Source organism: Saccostrea cucullata, unplaced genomic scaffold, assembly GCF_032062105.1.
Source record: "Saccostrea cucullata isolate Sc308-1 unplaced genomic scaffold, CSIRO_AGI_Scuc_v1 ctg121, whole genome shotgun sequence".
Taxonomy (NCBI): domain Eukaryota; kingdom Metazoa; phylum Mollusca; class Bivalvia; order Ostreida; family Ostreidae; genus Saccostrea; species Saccostrea cuccullata.
In genome coordinates this window covers 84171-99066 of record NW_026928084.1, presented here as the reverse complement: position 1 = coordinate 99066, position 14896 = coordinate 84171, and the positions used below count along the sequence as shown (strand labels likewise).

Sequence of the window (14896 nt, the reverse complement as noted above, 5' to 3'; positions counted from 1 at the left end):
TTTAAGAGCTACAGATTATCAAAACGTCAAAAACACACTGCAACGACGTCAACCTACCTATCAATTGCAAAATCGGTTAAAAAATCAGTTATATCAAATTGTAATTACATTTTTATACCTATAACTTCTTAATCTTGTTTAATTTTAATAACTAAGCGAAAAAAGTTGCATTAAAACGGTAAATACGCTTCTATATATCAACTATTCAGTGCGCGAAATATTAAAAATCACTCATTTAAGTGTATTTTTAATTTCACCCCCTTAAATTCCTCGAAGGTAAAAATGAATGACTTTGTAAACTAAATAATATTATGAAAACAAGAGAGTTATAGCCATTTCAAGTTTCTGCCAACATTTAGCAGCACACGTACATGCTCGTGATTTCATTTTTTTTTTTGTATACATTTGAGGATATCCTAATGAACTTTGTTTTAACCGTTCTTGTTTTTTTTTTAATTCCTATAGTATATATGATATTGTAGCAGATTCTACAATAGACCAGTAAAATTTATCAAAATTCTGCCCTTTATTACTTAAAAAAATTATAATTATCAAAAAACAAAGGACCTATATAAAGTTTATTCAGTATATACGTGCATGCGCGTGATTTCTTGATTTTTTTGATATCATATGGAATACCATGACTATATTTAAAATTTCAAAGCCTTTCGTCAAAAAACAAAAGAGATATTGAGATTCTTGTGTTCCCAAAAGTAAAAAGCAGGGAAAATTTTAATTCATGATATTAACACTATGCATATATCTTTATATAATGAGTTCAAAGCATTTCATCAAAAAATGTAAAAGTTATGACCATATTAAGTATATATAACGAACGCGACTGTCGTATGCGCGCAAAATGACCTTTTTTTAGACAATTGATCTACACACCCATTAACCCTAAAAAGACATTAAAGGTAAATATACTATCCACGTTTGAGAGAAGATATTAAAGGCAAAAATACATTATATTTTCATATCAAAACTAGGGCTAATTGTAACGGGAACCGTTACAGATGTTCCCCAAACGCTCCCCATCTCCCTTTTGGTGCGTTATTCCCTGTAAGCTTCATTGTATAAGACGAACTCGTTGCCTTTTAGACTATAACAATGTTTTCCCAGAAGTATACTAAGTATATTCAAATTTATGCATTGCACGCATGCGCATTTGAATGCATGTGCGTAATGACCATATCATCTTGTCTACATTATTTATATACTAGTACTAGAAATTACAGTGTTTTATCCAAAAGTATCAAAAAATACGTTTTAATCTAGTGTATTTGAAATTTTACTCATTTCACGTGCACACACGTGCATGCATGTGCATGTCGACCATATTTTCTTGTAGGAGACTGTTTTGTTTGTCTATGTTCTAAATCCCATCCTGTTTGGTTGAAAAACAAGGAAGTTATAGCCATTTCAAGTTTAAGCCAATCAGATTGCAGCGCACGTGTCTACGCATGTTTTCACGACAACTGTTATATATCATATTGTAGGACATCCTAATGCATGACTATGTTTAAAATTTTAAAGCATTTCGTCAAAAATTAAAAAAAGATATTGCGATTTTTGTTTCAGCCAATCACAGCAAACCACACGTGCACGCACGTGCATGCATGTGCATGACGACCATACTATATCCTTGTGGAAGACCATTATGTCTGTCTATGTTCTAAATCCCATACTGATTGGTTGAAAAACAAGGGAGTTATAGCCATTTAAAGTTTAAGCCAATCACCTATTGCAGCGCACGTGCATGCGCGTGTTTACATGACAATTGTTATATATCATATTGTAGTACATCGTAAAGTATGCCTATATTTTAAATTTCATAGCATTTCGTCAAAAAACAGGAAAGATATAGACATTTTTGTTTCAGCCAATCAGAGCAAAGCGCACGTGCATGCGTGTGAGTTCGTGCTAATTTGACAGTGTCACATTATCTACACTATTAATATATCCTTATTAAATGAGTTTTAAAGTATTTCATCAAAAAATATTAAAGTTATGGCTATATAAAGTATATCCGTCATTTCACTCATTTCACGCACCCGCACGTGCATGCGTATGCGCACAAAATGACCTTCGTTCGCACACCTACACTACACACCTATTAACCCTAAAAAGGTTTTAGCTAAGTTGGGTGAACAGTTTCTGAGAACACTCGCGGACAAAAAGAGACCGGAGAACAAAGAAGAAAAAAAAGAATAATAATAATAAGAAACCGAGTAAAAACAATATGTTCCCAAACTCCGTTTGGGGAACATAATTAGGCGATTTATAACATTAAAAGTGAGACATTCTTTTAAATTCTTGGTGTATTGCGAAATGTCAGGTACGAGGTGCCGTACTTTCAAACACACGACTGATCCTGATTAATCATAGATACAATGTAAACAATATGGCGGCTTCAATCAGGTGTCCGTGTCGATGATATTTACTTTTTGCACGAAAGAGACAATAAAGGTAAGTATATATATATGTTCTGGATGAATTACAAAGTGAAAATGATATTAAAGATTTACGTCACATTTTTGTTTTATTTATGACCAGTTTGATGCTTTTTAAATGCTGCGAACAATGACACTATTGTGCCCCCAGGCCAACAAAGAATGTGATCGAGATAGGTTTCATAAGAGATTTAACAGAAAGACAATAAGGCATGAACAGGTAGATTCAGTGGAACCATTTAAGATGAAATCTTTGGAAATGGCACCCGTGCGTTATCTATTTAGCTGATTCATATCACCAACGAATTGTAAACAATATACCTGTTAGAGTAACGCTACTTATGCATGTTGCAGTATCGGTTCATGATTCCAATTTTAAGGACGTGAGTTGACAATGGTTTTGTACCAGAATATCAACTTTGGGCAGAGGGTCGAGGTTAAGCTGGGTAACCTCGTGTTCCGTGGAGTGGTCAAGTACAAGGGGTCAGTGGTCAACAGACAGGGTGACTGGGTGGGCGTGGCACTGGAGAGGCCAGGTACTAAATATAACTTTGCAAGATTATATAATTATGGTACTGTCTGTGTTTTTATTTTACACAATTTGTCAAGTTGTTATGCATTTGACTTTCAGTGGGGGAAAATGACGGTATGATTTTGGGGAGAAGATATTTCCAATGCCCTCTAAATCATGGAACATTCGTTAGAGCTGGCAACATTCGATTTATTCCTATGATCAGATGGTAAGCATTCAACATTACAGTTAATATTCCACCAAATCACTGTTATTGCATTCCTTCTTAGTCATATATTTCATGCAATTAGATAGATTATAACTTATGTCTAAATGTAAATGCATTAATTATGCTTTTTTTCGTGGCATTTAAGAGGAAAAATGGTCTGAAAGTTAAAAAAGCCAAATAAATCTTCTTGCAAGTTAATTTTTTTCTAATGAATAAATTTCATTTTTAACAAATAAATATCTATTTCAAAGAAAAATCCTATAGGCATAATAGTTATTGATTTCCTTTTTACCCCCCCCCCCTCTTTTTTCCACGAATAGATAGACGCATATTTAAAAAAGTTGGTCTAATATTTTGGGGACAAACTGAAAGTATAGAACACAAGTATTTAGTAATACAAAAAGTATTAAAGACAGATTTCTTGAATATCTTTGTATACTTTTTTTTACTTTTAGTTTATACAACAGATACCACAGAGTTTCTGAGAAATCTTATGTTGAGGAACCACTTTTCAGTTCAAGTAAGTTAGGGAAATTTCTTTCTTTCTCTCTTTAAAATTGTAACAAGATTGATAGTTATGCTGTCGCACGAATATAAAATTTATCATTCCATGATTATTATTTGTAAAATAAGTATTGTTACCTGTTATATTTTCTCTGTGTGTAACGATTTCACTTCTGTTTTTGGCAGCGGTTCCAAAGTCTGATCCAGCGGTCATCTCAGGTCAGTACCAGGACAAGGCGAGAAACAGCTTCGCTTTTGACGGTGAGTACACACCTTAACCGAAAGTGACCACATCTTATTTTGTTAAAGTAAAATTGATTAAGATGAAATGTACTTCCAATCATTATAATTATGGGTATATCTTTTTTTAAAACAGATTCTCTGTTCAGCGCAAAGCGGTTTCCATTGCGGCATTCGGTCGGAAATCACATACCTGCTGCAACAATGAAGCGCGCCAAAACTGCAATGGCGTCGTTTCGTTATTTAAGTAGTCCAATCCACAGTGAATATGACATTCAGGAAGACTTTATAGCCACGCCCACTATCCCTAAGACACACATGCCTTACTCCGCCCTCAAACGACAGGTGGGGCGGGGCTGGGAGGGCACCCACTACGTCCGCGAAATGAGTGTGGGTACAGGAAGGGATTCGATTAAATTTTCCACATGGAACGACATCTCACCTTGAGTCTATCTCCAGCAGAACTCTTGGCATTGTTACTGAGGCTTTCAGTCCTCAAAATAGTTTAAACTGCTCAAACTACGTATGCAAATTATTAACGACAGATGATACAAACAAAAAGATGGATGCCTGGACTGGTCAATATTTTTGGTTGTTATTGTAAATAAATATTAACGAATCGTATACTTCGTATGATGTTCAAAATTCTACTTTTCTGCAACCATCGTAATTAACTTATAAAACTTTTGTCACTTTAAATAAATGAGATTGTGAAATTTTGAATGAAAAACTAAAATTTATACGGTGAAACTAATTAATATTCATTTTACTTACACAAATACAATTTAACATAGTATGTTCAAAGTTTTTTGATAAAATTTTTGTTTGTTTCATCTGTCCTTTAGGAGTTTTTATTTAATAAATAATGTTGTACACTTTACCTACATTAATAGTATTAAACTAGTAACTTATTCTAGTCGAAGAAAAAGTGCCCCACATTTGAGGCGAATGTATATTGTGCACTTATTAGATCTGGCTCTTTTTTGTGAGCATAATATTATATTTTTTAAATAATTATTTACAGGACTATTTTTAAATTCACCTCATATTTCTTGTTCCCACTGTGATATCATCTTTGTATTTTCTGCATGTGCGTCTTTGTTACATGGTTTACGGGGATTTATAGTTGTTGTAGTTTGGAATGTATATTCCTTGTAATTTGTATTTAATAAAGGAGAATAGTTAGAGAGATCGTAATAGGTCTTTATCAAATCAGACTGTATACAGCATTCAGTATTTCAGATCCACTCCTATATTTCAATGTGACATGGCGTCTTTTATCTCTTCATTTGCAAAACTGACGGCAGATTCAATCGTTTTCTGGCCTGTTTGAAGAACGTGACTGATTCTCGCTTCAAGAACATCTGTAAATGATTATGAAAAATATATTTCAGTACACATACAAAGAATGATTTTAGGGTAGGGAAAACTTATTCAATAAATGTACCTTTTTGAAGGGAAGAATTTTCAATATTTTGTAAATTTCCAACGATGCCGTTGACGGCACTCCCAACTGACGTCACTACCTGTAAGATAATAAGTCTAGTTTTAGTAACAGATACTTGCAATGCCTAGAGTTAGCAAGAACGACACGTCTTTCGGCAAACAGACCTGTTTGAGAGCATTAGTTTTATGCTGAAGGTAGGAAGCTAACTTTTCGTCTGCTTTGGTGGCCCTCAAATTGGAAGCTGCCAAAAAGTCGGCAATATCCTGTCTTGCCTTTTTGATAAGCTGATCTTGCTGTTCATGGTGTTTTGCTATAGAACGGAATAAAATTCGTTCTTTAAATATCAGTAAACTATGGCTCAAAGTTGACAAAATGAAAATACAACTATTATTAATGACGACTATAAATATACCATACTTTGCTTGTCGTAAAATTTCGGAGCAAGTATATTTTTTTTGAGTATTACATGAACTACCGGTATTTTATACTTGAATAAAAACCCAAATGTAACAGTTCAAGTATGAAGGGAAAAACGAAGCTTACCGATGAGTTGAAGTATATTCTCTGGTAATTTCAGGTTGTCCGAAGAAACCCGCAGAGCATTGAAGAGTTTTTCAGTCTCGCTCTGGATTTGTGAAATCGTGTTCTTAGCTGTTTCAAATATTGATTTTGTTACATGGGTCACACTGTGGGAATAGAATAAAACAGTAAAATTCAAATAAATGAACTTCTCGGTACATGAAAAATACGAAGATCTAATTTTCAAGAAGCCAGTTACTAGTAACTGTAATACTGGTTGTTAAACGCATATACTAGTAAGTCTGGAGTAAATTAAAGAAGTTGCACAGAAAAGATACGAGAGGCATGAATAACAATATATTTATACCCTGTAGGCTTCTTCTGAAGTCGGTCAAGATCTGCAAGAAGTGAAGATGCATTAGTGATATTAAGTGATCAAATGAAAGCATTAATAAAGGTCAATGGGTTACTTTTCTCTTTTCTAAGCTTTTATTTTGCAGTAGGTGTAATATGAGAGGACACCATGACACAGGATGTATTTAGTTATGCTTAACATAAAGAACTACAGTTAAACTTTGGTACCTTGAACACTGATATCTTGAATACCATGGATATGTCGAAGTGAATTGGGAGTCCTAGTTACATATTATTTAAGTATTTAATAGTCGATAACTTGAATCCTCGGATAGCTCAAAGTTTTTTTCCCTGTCAAGTTCGAGCTATTGGGGTTTGTACTTACATTCAAAAGCCTGGTTGATGGCGGATGGAAGGTGGTCCTCTGCATTCTGTATCAAGACTTTGACACCATCCAAGCCTGCATCAAGAGCATCATTAAATTTATTGACCGTGTCTGTGAGTTCCGCCCCTACAACCAGACATTGCAAAATGGCCAGTCCAAACAAAGGCACCAGCAACATCTAAAAAATAATGTGTTTTAAATTAACAAAATGATTTCTTTGGTTAATTGTTAGTATGGGAATTAATGTCGCAGCTGTTTCAGAAAAAATACATACCCCGAGGGTTATGTCATTTTTTTCTGAAACAGCTGCAACTTTAATTCTCAAAGAAAGACATTTTATTGTGTATATTTACGTACATCTGTATGAAAAAAAAAGTAAAATTAAATACAGTATGTTAAATATTGCATTATTGGTTAATATGTCATCGTATGCATAACTGATGGAACAGCCATTGGTCAAGAAATCTATGCACGTGGCTTGCTTTAAATGTCGTTCATGCAGTGATAAATGACAATGGTCTTCATAAGAAATAAAGGAAAAAATATTTAGTGGATGTAAATATTACATGTAGCTGCAGACAACTCATTGAAATTTAATGAAACTTTCACAGAATCTTTGTTACATAGTGTTATTGTGACCTCTTATTTTTACTTTTTGAGTAAGACATATTTTGGGTTTCCCAGAGCAAAACATGGGCACGGCCATTTTTTCTATAATATTGAAGGGTACCCATCTCTTATCTTCAACTCCTCCTATACAACTGAATAAAATTTAATGATACTTTCATAGATTCTTTATTACAAAATGTCATTGGGCACCTCCTATATTACTTTTTGATCTGACACTTACATGTATATTTCGGGTCTCCTAGTGTAAAACATGGACTTTGCCATTATAAATACATGTAGGCCTACCTATTTTCTTGATTGTATGCAACAAGTTTACAGCATGCAAGTAAGATTTGCTACAGACTTGAAAACATTGGATTCTCAAAATATAGATACATATGTGCTAATTTGAATGCAAAGATTATTGCTAGCTTATATATAATGCAAATATTGCTACAAATTTGCAACAATATATTAATCGATTGATTCAAGAAATATGTTTGAAACATTTCGTGTTGGTTGCAAGTTTGTAGAAAACTTTGCTTTCATATTTCGTAAATTCCATGGTCATAATAATTATCTTATTAGCAAATCCAACCTATGAGTGGGTGGTATTTTGGTTGGCTTGTTTCAAATTGTTACAAATTGTAAGGCTTTTGTTTTAATATTGAATTTGACTACGGAATGTTCTGTCTACGTGATCAATACAAAGGGGCAGGTCAACAGGGGATGATTTCTTCTCAAAGGCACCTGATCCCACCTCTACAGTTACCAGGAGTCCGTGTTTATGCAGATTTTACAGTTTTGAATTGTTCATAGATCACTGTTCGTTATCTTCGCCATTGTGAACCGGGTATTTACGGAGGATATTCAGCGATTACTGTTTATTATACATTATTTTCTTTGGTATGTTTTTCATATCCTGGATAAATATAACAGTACCTTATGCTGAAAATGGACTAAATAAATTCAGTATGTATAAAGAATACGATTTATTCGAAGTCTAAAGAATTAAAGGGATTTTTCTTTTAAAATGGGAGAGAAAGAGATTTTTTTTTCTTGAGGTTAATGCTTATCATACTCACGGTTTCAAGCAGATAGTATTCAGAGGACGGACTTCTTATCTCTAATTGGTAGAAAACTCCTTGCAGACCGTATACACTGTAAAATATCTTATCATAGTTTTGTCCTCATGCCTGAATGCTTGTCGACGTAGTGCATAATCCAGATTGGTTCCAACATAACTGGAGACAGAGCTAGATGCATTTTAAAATGACATTTCAGTGATGATCTTCACTGGTTGATTAAGAGGGTGGGTCGGGGGGGGGGGGGGGGCTTATGTGACCAAAAATGTACAAAAACTGTTTTTAAATAAAAATCCTTAAACATATGGGCTTAGAGATCTTCGTCTCAACCCCGACCTGGCCAAAAATGTCGACTCCCCTTCCTTTTTTTTCCAAGAATCCTGGATCTGCCACTGATTTGTAAGGTGCTGCAAACAAACCTCTACAATGTTTTCTGGCTTCATTACGCGCAAAGCATTTTTGACTGATTTTCTCTGTATTTTGGCATTACTAGTAGAACTAGTTCTTCTCTATTTATATACAAAACTCATACAGTTATGTAACAAAAACCAGAGTCGGTCTGAAAAAGAGCCAAATTTAAATATCTTGTTTTTAAAAAAATATAACGGTCAATTTCAGTGAAATTCCGTTCTTGACCCCGATTATTCTGCCATTGTACATCAGACAAAATTCAAATTTCACTGTGGAATCTTTGTAATAGTAAGATCATATGAAGAGAAATCTTCGTCATGAAGAATGGGCGGAGCGAAGCGGAGCCCATTCTTCGTGACGAAGATTTCTCTTCGTATGATCTTACTGACTTAAACAGAACCTCAGCCAATCAAATGCATGGTTTAAAAATAAACTCCTCCCACGACTGTGTCATATATAAGGCTCAACTTGACCGCTCGTTGTACATATCGAGCACGCAATCAATATCGAACACACGCGGTTTTAGAATTGACTCCCAACCCATTCAGGTTAGCACGCGATTATATGAAATAGCTTGATTTTCTGGGGAAATGGTATGGTGAAGATATTTAAGTTACTGAACTAATGAATACCCATGTAACAAGAATCGAAATATCTATATTTAAAAAAATGATTGTGTTAAGATGACAAGGCCCTAGTCAGCAGGAGTGGGTATCGCTGTCTCATATCAAATAAAAATTAGATAAAAATTGTGATTAAATCTGTCTTCAAAGACAAGGTTCGTCTCTGATATATATGACGATGGTTGTATTTTCTGTATGTACCAAAATGTGAAAAAAATAATAATCAAAAAGGCGACAAAAGATTACAGTGGGAAAAAAAAGTGTAGCAAGGCCTAGAAAGTTTAAATATCATTGTAAACAGCACGTGGGTTTTGAATAGTTTCTTTTTGTGTGCTGAACAAAGACCAATGAAGACACACCCATATAACTGTCAAGCGAACCAATCAGATACCATTGAATTTTTCAGAAATAGAAGAATTCTTCACCATGAAGAACCAATTCTTCGCGAGAAATGGAAGTATTTGATTGGCTGAATAATTATGTTATGTTCTAAACCTATTTATGAATTTATAAAAGAAAGCAGATCTAACAATGTTTTTTTTTATAAAACAATAAAGTTGACCTGATGAAAATAAGAAGTCACCCGATACCGATTAACAAGAACCATACCGGTTTAGCCAATTTCTCACAGTTTGAGAACTTTTCAGCCACGACGGGTATTGTAAAGGATCACGATTAATTCTCCCCATGGCGTTTTCAGCATGCTATGTTTTCAACCTTCGAGGACTTGCATGGCCATGAATGTGCCTAAGAAACTAATTAGTTAATATTGGATTTTAAAAAAACAACAGGATTTATATTCAACTTTGAAAGCATATTATTTCTACAGGTAGGTATTTCTAATTACTTAATCTTGTTAGGGTTAATTTTTAAAATAAACTTTTATATGCAAGTTAGTGCTAAGAACATTATTTCTATTAAATATAATTAACTGATTAAGACGACATGCAATACTACGGTGGAACATTTAGGACCACCGTACAATACTTTGGAATCAATAAAATAAAAATTCTTCGTTGACCCATCATAGAAATTAAATAATAACAAGAGGCTCAAGGGCCCCAACCCACCTGAGTCATAATTAATGATCCTGCTACTCTACAGTCTGACAGCGTTTTAAATATTTTTTCCGTTGTATCCAGATAAAAGCTATTGTGACCCTACTCTACTCCTTTAGCCATGTTTTTCTTTCTAAATTAAAGCTTGGCACGGTTCGTAAGGGAATTTCTTAATTCTTAACTGCATTAATACAAAACGGAATACTTCAATGGAATTGATAGCAACAGTTCGCATTCTTGCCCAATTGTTTGAGTAGTATACCATTTTAAGTATGCAATAGACAAAACTGTTCTTAAGGGTTAGCTTTGTTCTTCCACCCACATTGTATTAAAACATTTTATGACACATGTAAGCTTTTGCGTTTTCTTTCCATTGCAGCCACCAAAGAGAAAATCCTACTCACATGTACCTTACCTCCAGTAACAGAAAGTGAGGAACAATCATGGGGAAAATATTTCAAGAAGTTGCTATGGACTTGGATATGATATCTTTTCTTGTTTCCACGTCTATTTATATTATTTTGGGAACTATCGGCAACACACTTGTAATAGCCGTTTACTTGTCTAAAAAAAGACAATTTCCAAGACGAGCTTACATTCTGAGTCTAGCGATTACGGACCTAGTGATAGTGGTGCTTGTTGCCCCTTATTCTATTGTGTTCCAGTTACGACAGGTGAAAAGCAGTTTTGCTTGTCACGCGTTCGAAGTGTTTCGCCATACTGCTATAGGATTTTCTAATTTGATCCTTATTTTGATAGCATGGGAGCGTCTAATGATGGTATGGCGGCCCCTGAAAGCTATGGAATCTACAACCAAACTGTCGTTCATGATAGGGTTTTTCCTATTTGCCATGCTGTGTTCCAGCCCCGCAGCTCTTGTTTACAATGTTAGTTATCACAATAGTACCCAGTCTGGAAATGGAACTCAGGCACAGCAAAAATATTGTGCTCATACAACAAGCATATTAGGAAAACAGAAAACGCTATGGTTTAGAAATATGATTTCTTTTTTGATGGGAGTGGAATTTTTAATTTTGATAATCACGTATAGTCTTGTCTATGTGCTTATCTATCGACATAGGAAAAGGGCTCCACGATCATATGTAGGATCGAATATTAGAAATCGTGTAGGGAAGCAAGATTCAAATGAAAGTCAAACACGTAGTGCTCGTCTTATCGACAATGGCAGAGGAGATGACCGCGATATGTCAAATATTGCCTCAACCCCATTATGTCAAGTCGTGCAGACAGATTCCAATGAAGCTGATGATGATATGAAAGAACGGTCTTCTGCGAGACTTGAGTCTGCCCCATTACAACAAGTTGAGGACACAGATTCTAAAGTGATTACTACTGATGAAAATTTAAATTCAAGAAAGTCAAAAATATCGAACGGAAAACAAGATGATAAACTGGAATCCATCTACCTGGAGAAAGATTCTGAGAGAAATGAGATTGCTCAAGAAAATTCTTCGTCGAGAGATTTGCAAAGCTTTCGATATGAAGGTGCTGAATCGAACACGATCAACCTAGAAAGAACGCCAGTCTCGGAGGAAAATGATCATCGCCAAGAATCCATGTACCTCAATAACAACCAATCAAGTCAAGGAACTAGTTCAGTATCTTCTCCTCCACTCAAGGGATCACAGAAAAGGCAAAACTCGACAAACTCTCGAATTGTCACATCCGCCAAGAGAAGACCTACAATGCAAGCGAAAACGTGGACAATGTTGACCATCTGTACATTTTTGTACGTAATTTGCTGGATTCCCTATTCTTTCTACGCCTTTGAAGTAACTAAAGGATTGATATTCCAGTATTGCTTTTTCATTGCGCATGCGTCAAATCCTATCGTATACAGCGTTGTTAACGTCCGAGTTAGGAGAGGGATCAAAGAATTGTTTACCAGAAAATCACATTCTAGGACAAACAGCACGGTACAAACCAGTAGCACGAACGCATCAACGTCATCGAATGTTTGAATATGCAACTATACATAAAAATAGTACTAGGATAAACATGCATATGATACCGAAATCAGCCGGTAATTGCTCATGATATTTGTTGCAATGATATTTTTGAATTGCTGATTCGAATTCAATATTGAAATTCCATAAAATAGATGTACTTTTGCTTTGTTTTAATTATAAAACTACTTCACTAGGTGGGGTTAAATGTAAAAAAAATAATAATAATTTCGTTGCATGTCATTTTTTCACTCACCTGAGCTGAAAGCTCAATTAAGCATTTCTGATCATCTGTTGTCCGTCCGTCTGTTAACTTTTTTTCATTTTCAACTTCTCCTGAAGAACCACCGAGCCAATTTTAACCAAACTTGGTACAAAGCATCCTTGGGCAAAGGAGGAGTTTAAATTGTTAAAATAAAGGGTCAAGCCCTCTTGCAAGGGGAGATAATCAAGAAAAGACAATTCATTAAACATCTTCTCAAGAATTCCAGAAAAGCTGAAATTTACATGGAAGCATCTTTGGGTAGTGTAGATTCTATATTGTTCAAATCATGACCCCGGGGTAGGGCGGGGAGAATCCAGTTGTACATTGAAACATGTAGGAAAAATCTTTATGGGAAATACGAAAGTAACAAGATGTGTTTGTGAAACACTATGCGCCAGGTGTACCACCGGCGGCAACAAAATTCGAAAAAGCTATATATTTAACATATAGGTAACAGTCTTCATTGACCTTGGTCAAGAACCTAATCCTGGGTTAGTGTGGATTATTTAGCATATATGTCACAGTCAAATATTTCAAATCATGACCATGTAGATTCATGTTTGGAAATGGCGGTAACAATGTCATTGACCTTTGTGTCATTTGAAAGAGGTGGCACATTTATGGGTTATGGCGAAGGTTAAAGTTTGCAGACAAAAAAACGCACAGACAGAACAAAAATAATATATACCTTGAATCTATTGATCCAGGTGCATAAAAATTCATGATTGGATCGTAAAACCTTGACTTTAGCAAATGTGTTGCCTTATATAGTTTAGGTGTTCTGGATACCAGCTACATTTGGTAATTACGATTTAGATGTTGGGGGGTATCAACCTTACATAACAAAGAAAGACAAACAAACATTAAGTTATACATTATCTGACAGTTTTATTAAAAAAAAAACATGGGAAAATATTATTTCATTAAAAAATAATCTCCTAAAATAAAAAAAAAACATCATTGTAAGATCAATAGGAAAAAAAAGATTGGTATATCAAATAAAGAATAAAAAATGTATATAAATATCACAGTTTGAATCAAATAATGAGCAAGGCTTCTTATGCTACCAATTTACCCTTGACAGAGAAAGGAGGTGCAATATGAATGATAACGTGCGTGGAGGCCAATCCCCAAATATTGTGTCTTGAAAATTACTCCACACAGTCCAGAGTAAAAGTTAAAAGTTTGATCATTGCAGTTCATTACAAAATTATGGCGAATGAAAACACTGAATGACATGCATTTTACATTAAACTCTTCAAAAGGAATGTGAAATTTGTCATGTCTATGAAAATACCAATGATTAAAATAAGTTATAGACAAGTATGTCAATTAAAGTTTCCAGTTTTAGAGTATACATAAATTATAAATTTTATGAAAAACTGCTCTCTATTGTGATTACATTTAATTGAATTGAATGCTCTTTAATAACATGTACATGTATGTCCAAAAAATGAATTATTTTAATTTTATTTTAAAACAATTTGGCAAATTTTGATTATTTAAAAAATCTGTATAGCATGTTGTTCTATTGCTGGAATATCCCCTGCACTCAAAAATCTCTAATCCTGTTACCACAACTATATTTTAATACAATATTTTTGCTTTTTTAAATTTTCTCAATATCTAAATTTCAAAATACTTTACTATCTAAATGAGATTAAGAAAAAAAGGAGGATTTTTTTTTTTTGGCTCAAAAACTATATGTTGGTCTGGACAGAAAAATAATATCCCAAACAGGGCTGCAATTATTCAAATGTTTGAATATGATTTAAACCTTGACACTGTGTGGTATAATGGAAGAAGCATGAGGTAGATGGCAAATGACAGACAGTCAAATTAGGATAAATGTGTGTCCAATCCACACTTTGCAAAAGTTATTTCCCTTTGTGGGGTCAACCAAAAGGTCAATAGGGAAAATCGTAATGTTTCTCTTCTTTACACTTCCACACATTAAGGCATACTGCTACAAATTTTTGTGTTTAATTTTTTTTATTTTAATGTTTAGGTAGTCCTTTCATGGGGCATTCAAAATACAAGATGCAACAGTTAATTGTGTTGAAGTCAAATATGACAAATTAATTGAGTATCAAGCTATATGAAACTTATAAAAATGCTAAGATGCATGACTTCTAAGGGTTAATGTCCTCAAAAGCTGCCAGTCAAGGGACATAAATTTTGAAAGAGTATGGATTTACCTTTACGTGAATGAGTAATTAAAAATAAATTAAAATTA

General features: G+C 34.2%; 3 protein-coding genes across 3 annotated transcripts; 2 read left to right on the top strand and 1 right to left on the bottom strand.

The window, feature by feature from the left end:
- The first annotated feature begins 2391 nt into the window (after nucleotides 1–2391).
- LOC134276350 (CAP-Gly domain-containing linker protein 3-like) lies at nucleotides 2392–4678 on the top strand. The gene is made up of 6 exons (XM_062758609.1): nucleotides 2392–2469; nucleotides 2808–2989; nucleotides 3085–3193; nucleotides 3649–3713; nucleotides 3884–3958; nucleotides 4074–4678. The coding sequence occupies exons 2-6, from the start codon at nucleotides 2848–2850 to the stop codon at nucleotides 4382–4384; spliced, it is 702 nt and encodes a 233-aa protein (XP_062614593.1). The 5' UTR covers nucleotides 2392–2469; nucleotides 2808–2847; the 3' UTR covers nucleotides 4385–4678.
- Nucleotides 4679–5153: 475 nt separating this feature from the next.
- Nucleotides 5154–8418, bottom strand: LOC134276358 (uncharacterized). The gene is made up of 7 exons (XM_062758619.1): nucleotides 8337–8418; nucleotides 6643–6820; nucleotides 6271–6301; nucleotides 5928–6070; nucleotides 5549–5694; nucleotides 5385–5463; nucleotides 5154–5301 (listed from the first exon to the last, which is right to left on the bottom strand). The coding sequence occupies exons 2-7, from the start codon at nucleotides 6818–6820 to the stop codon at nucleotides 5195–5197; spliced, it is 684 nt and encodes a 227-aa protein (XP_062614603.1). The 5' UTR covers nucleotides 8337–8418; the 3' UTR covers nucleotides 5154–5194.
- Nucleotides 8419–9966: 1548 nt separating this feature from the next.
- Nucleotides 9967–12436, top strand: LOC134276348 (dopamine D2-like receptor). Its single transcript, XM_062758608.1, has 2 exons — nucleotides 9967–10199; nucleotides 10808–12436. Exon 2 carries the CDS (start codon nucleotides 10872–10874, stop codon nucleotides 12408–12410), a length of 1539 nt encoding a protein of 512 aa, XP_062614592.1. The 5' UTR covers nucleotides 9967–10199; nucleotides 10808–10871; the 3' UTR covers nucleotides 12411–12436.
- The last annotated feature ends 2460 nt before the right edge of the window (nucleotides 12437–14896 follow it).

Excerpts from the sequence above, each read along its gene's own strand:
- LOC134276350 (XM_062758609.1), top strand. The coding sequence starts at position 2,848 with ATGGTTTTGTACCAGAATATCAACTTTGGGCAGAGGGTCGAGGTTAAG. Across the intron at positions 3,194-3,648 it reads TTTATTCCTATGATCAGATG|TTTATACAACAGATACCACA; the intron begins GTAAGCATTCAA and ends TTTTACTTTTAG. Across the intron at positions 3,959-4,073 it reads AAACAGCTTCGCTTTTGACG|ATTCTCTGTTCAGCGCAAAG; the intron begins GTGAGTACACAC and ends TTTTTAAAACAG.
- LOC134276358 (XM_062758619.1), bottom strand. The coding sequence starts at position 6,820 with ATGTTGCTGGTGCCTTTGTTTGGACTGGCCATTTTGCAATGTCTGGTT. Across the intron at positions 6,071-6,270 it reads CTTCAGAAGAAGCCTACAGG|TGTGACCCATGTAACAAAAT; the intron begins GTATAAATATAT and ends CTATTCCCACAG. Across the intron at positions 5,464-5,548 it reads AAACTAATGCTCTCAAACAG|GTAGTGACGTCAGTTGGGAG; the intron begins GTCTGTTTGCCG and ends ATTATCTTACAG.
- LOC134276348 (XM_062758608.1), top strand. The coding sequence starts at position 10,872 with ATGGGGAAAATATTTCAAGAAGTTGCTATGGACTTGGATATGATATCT.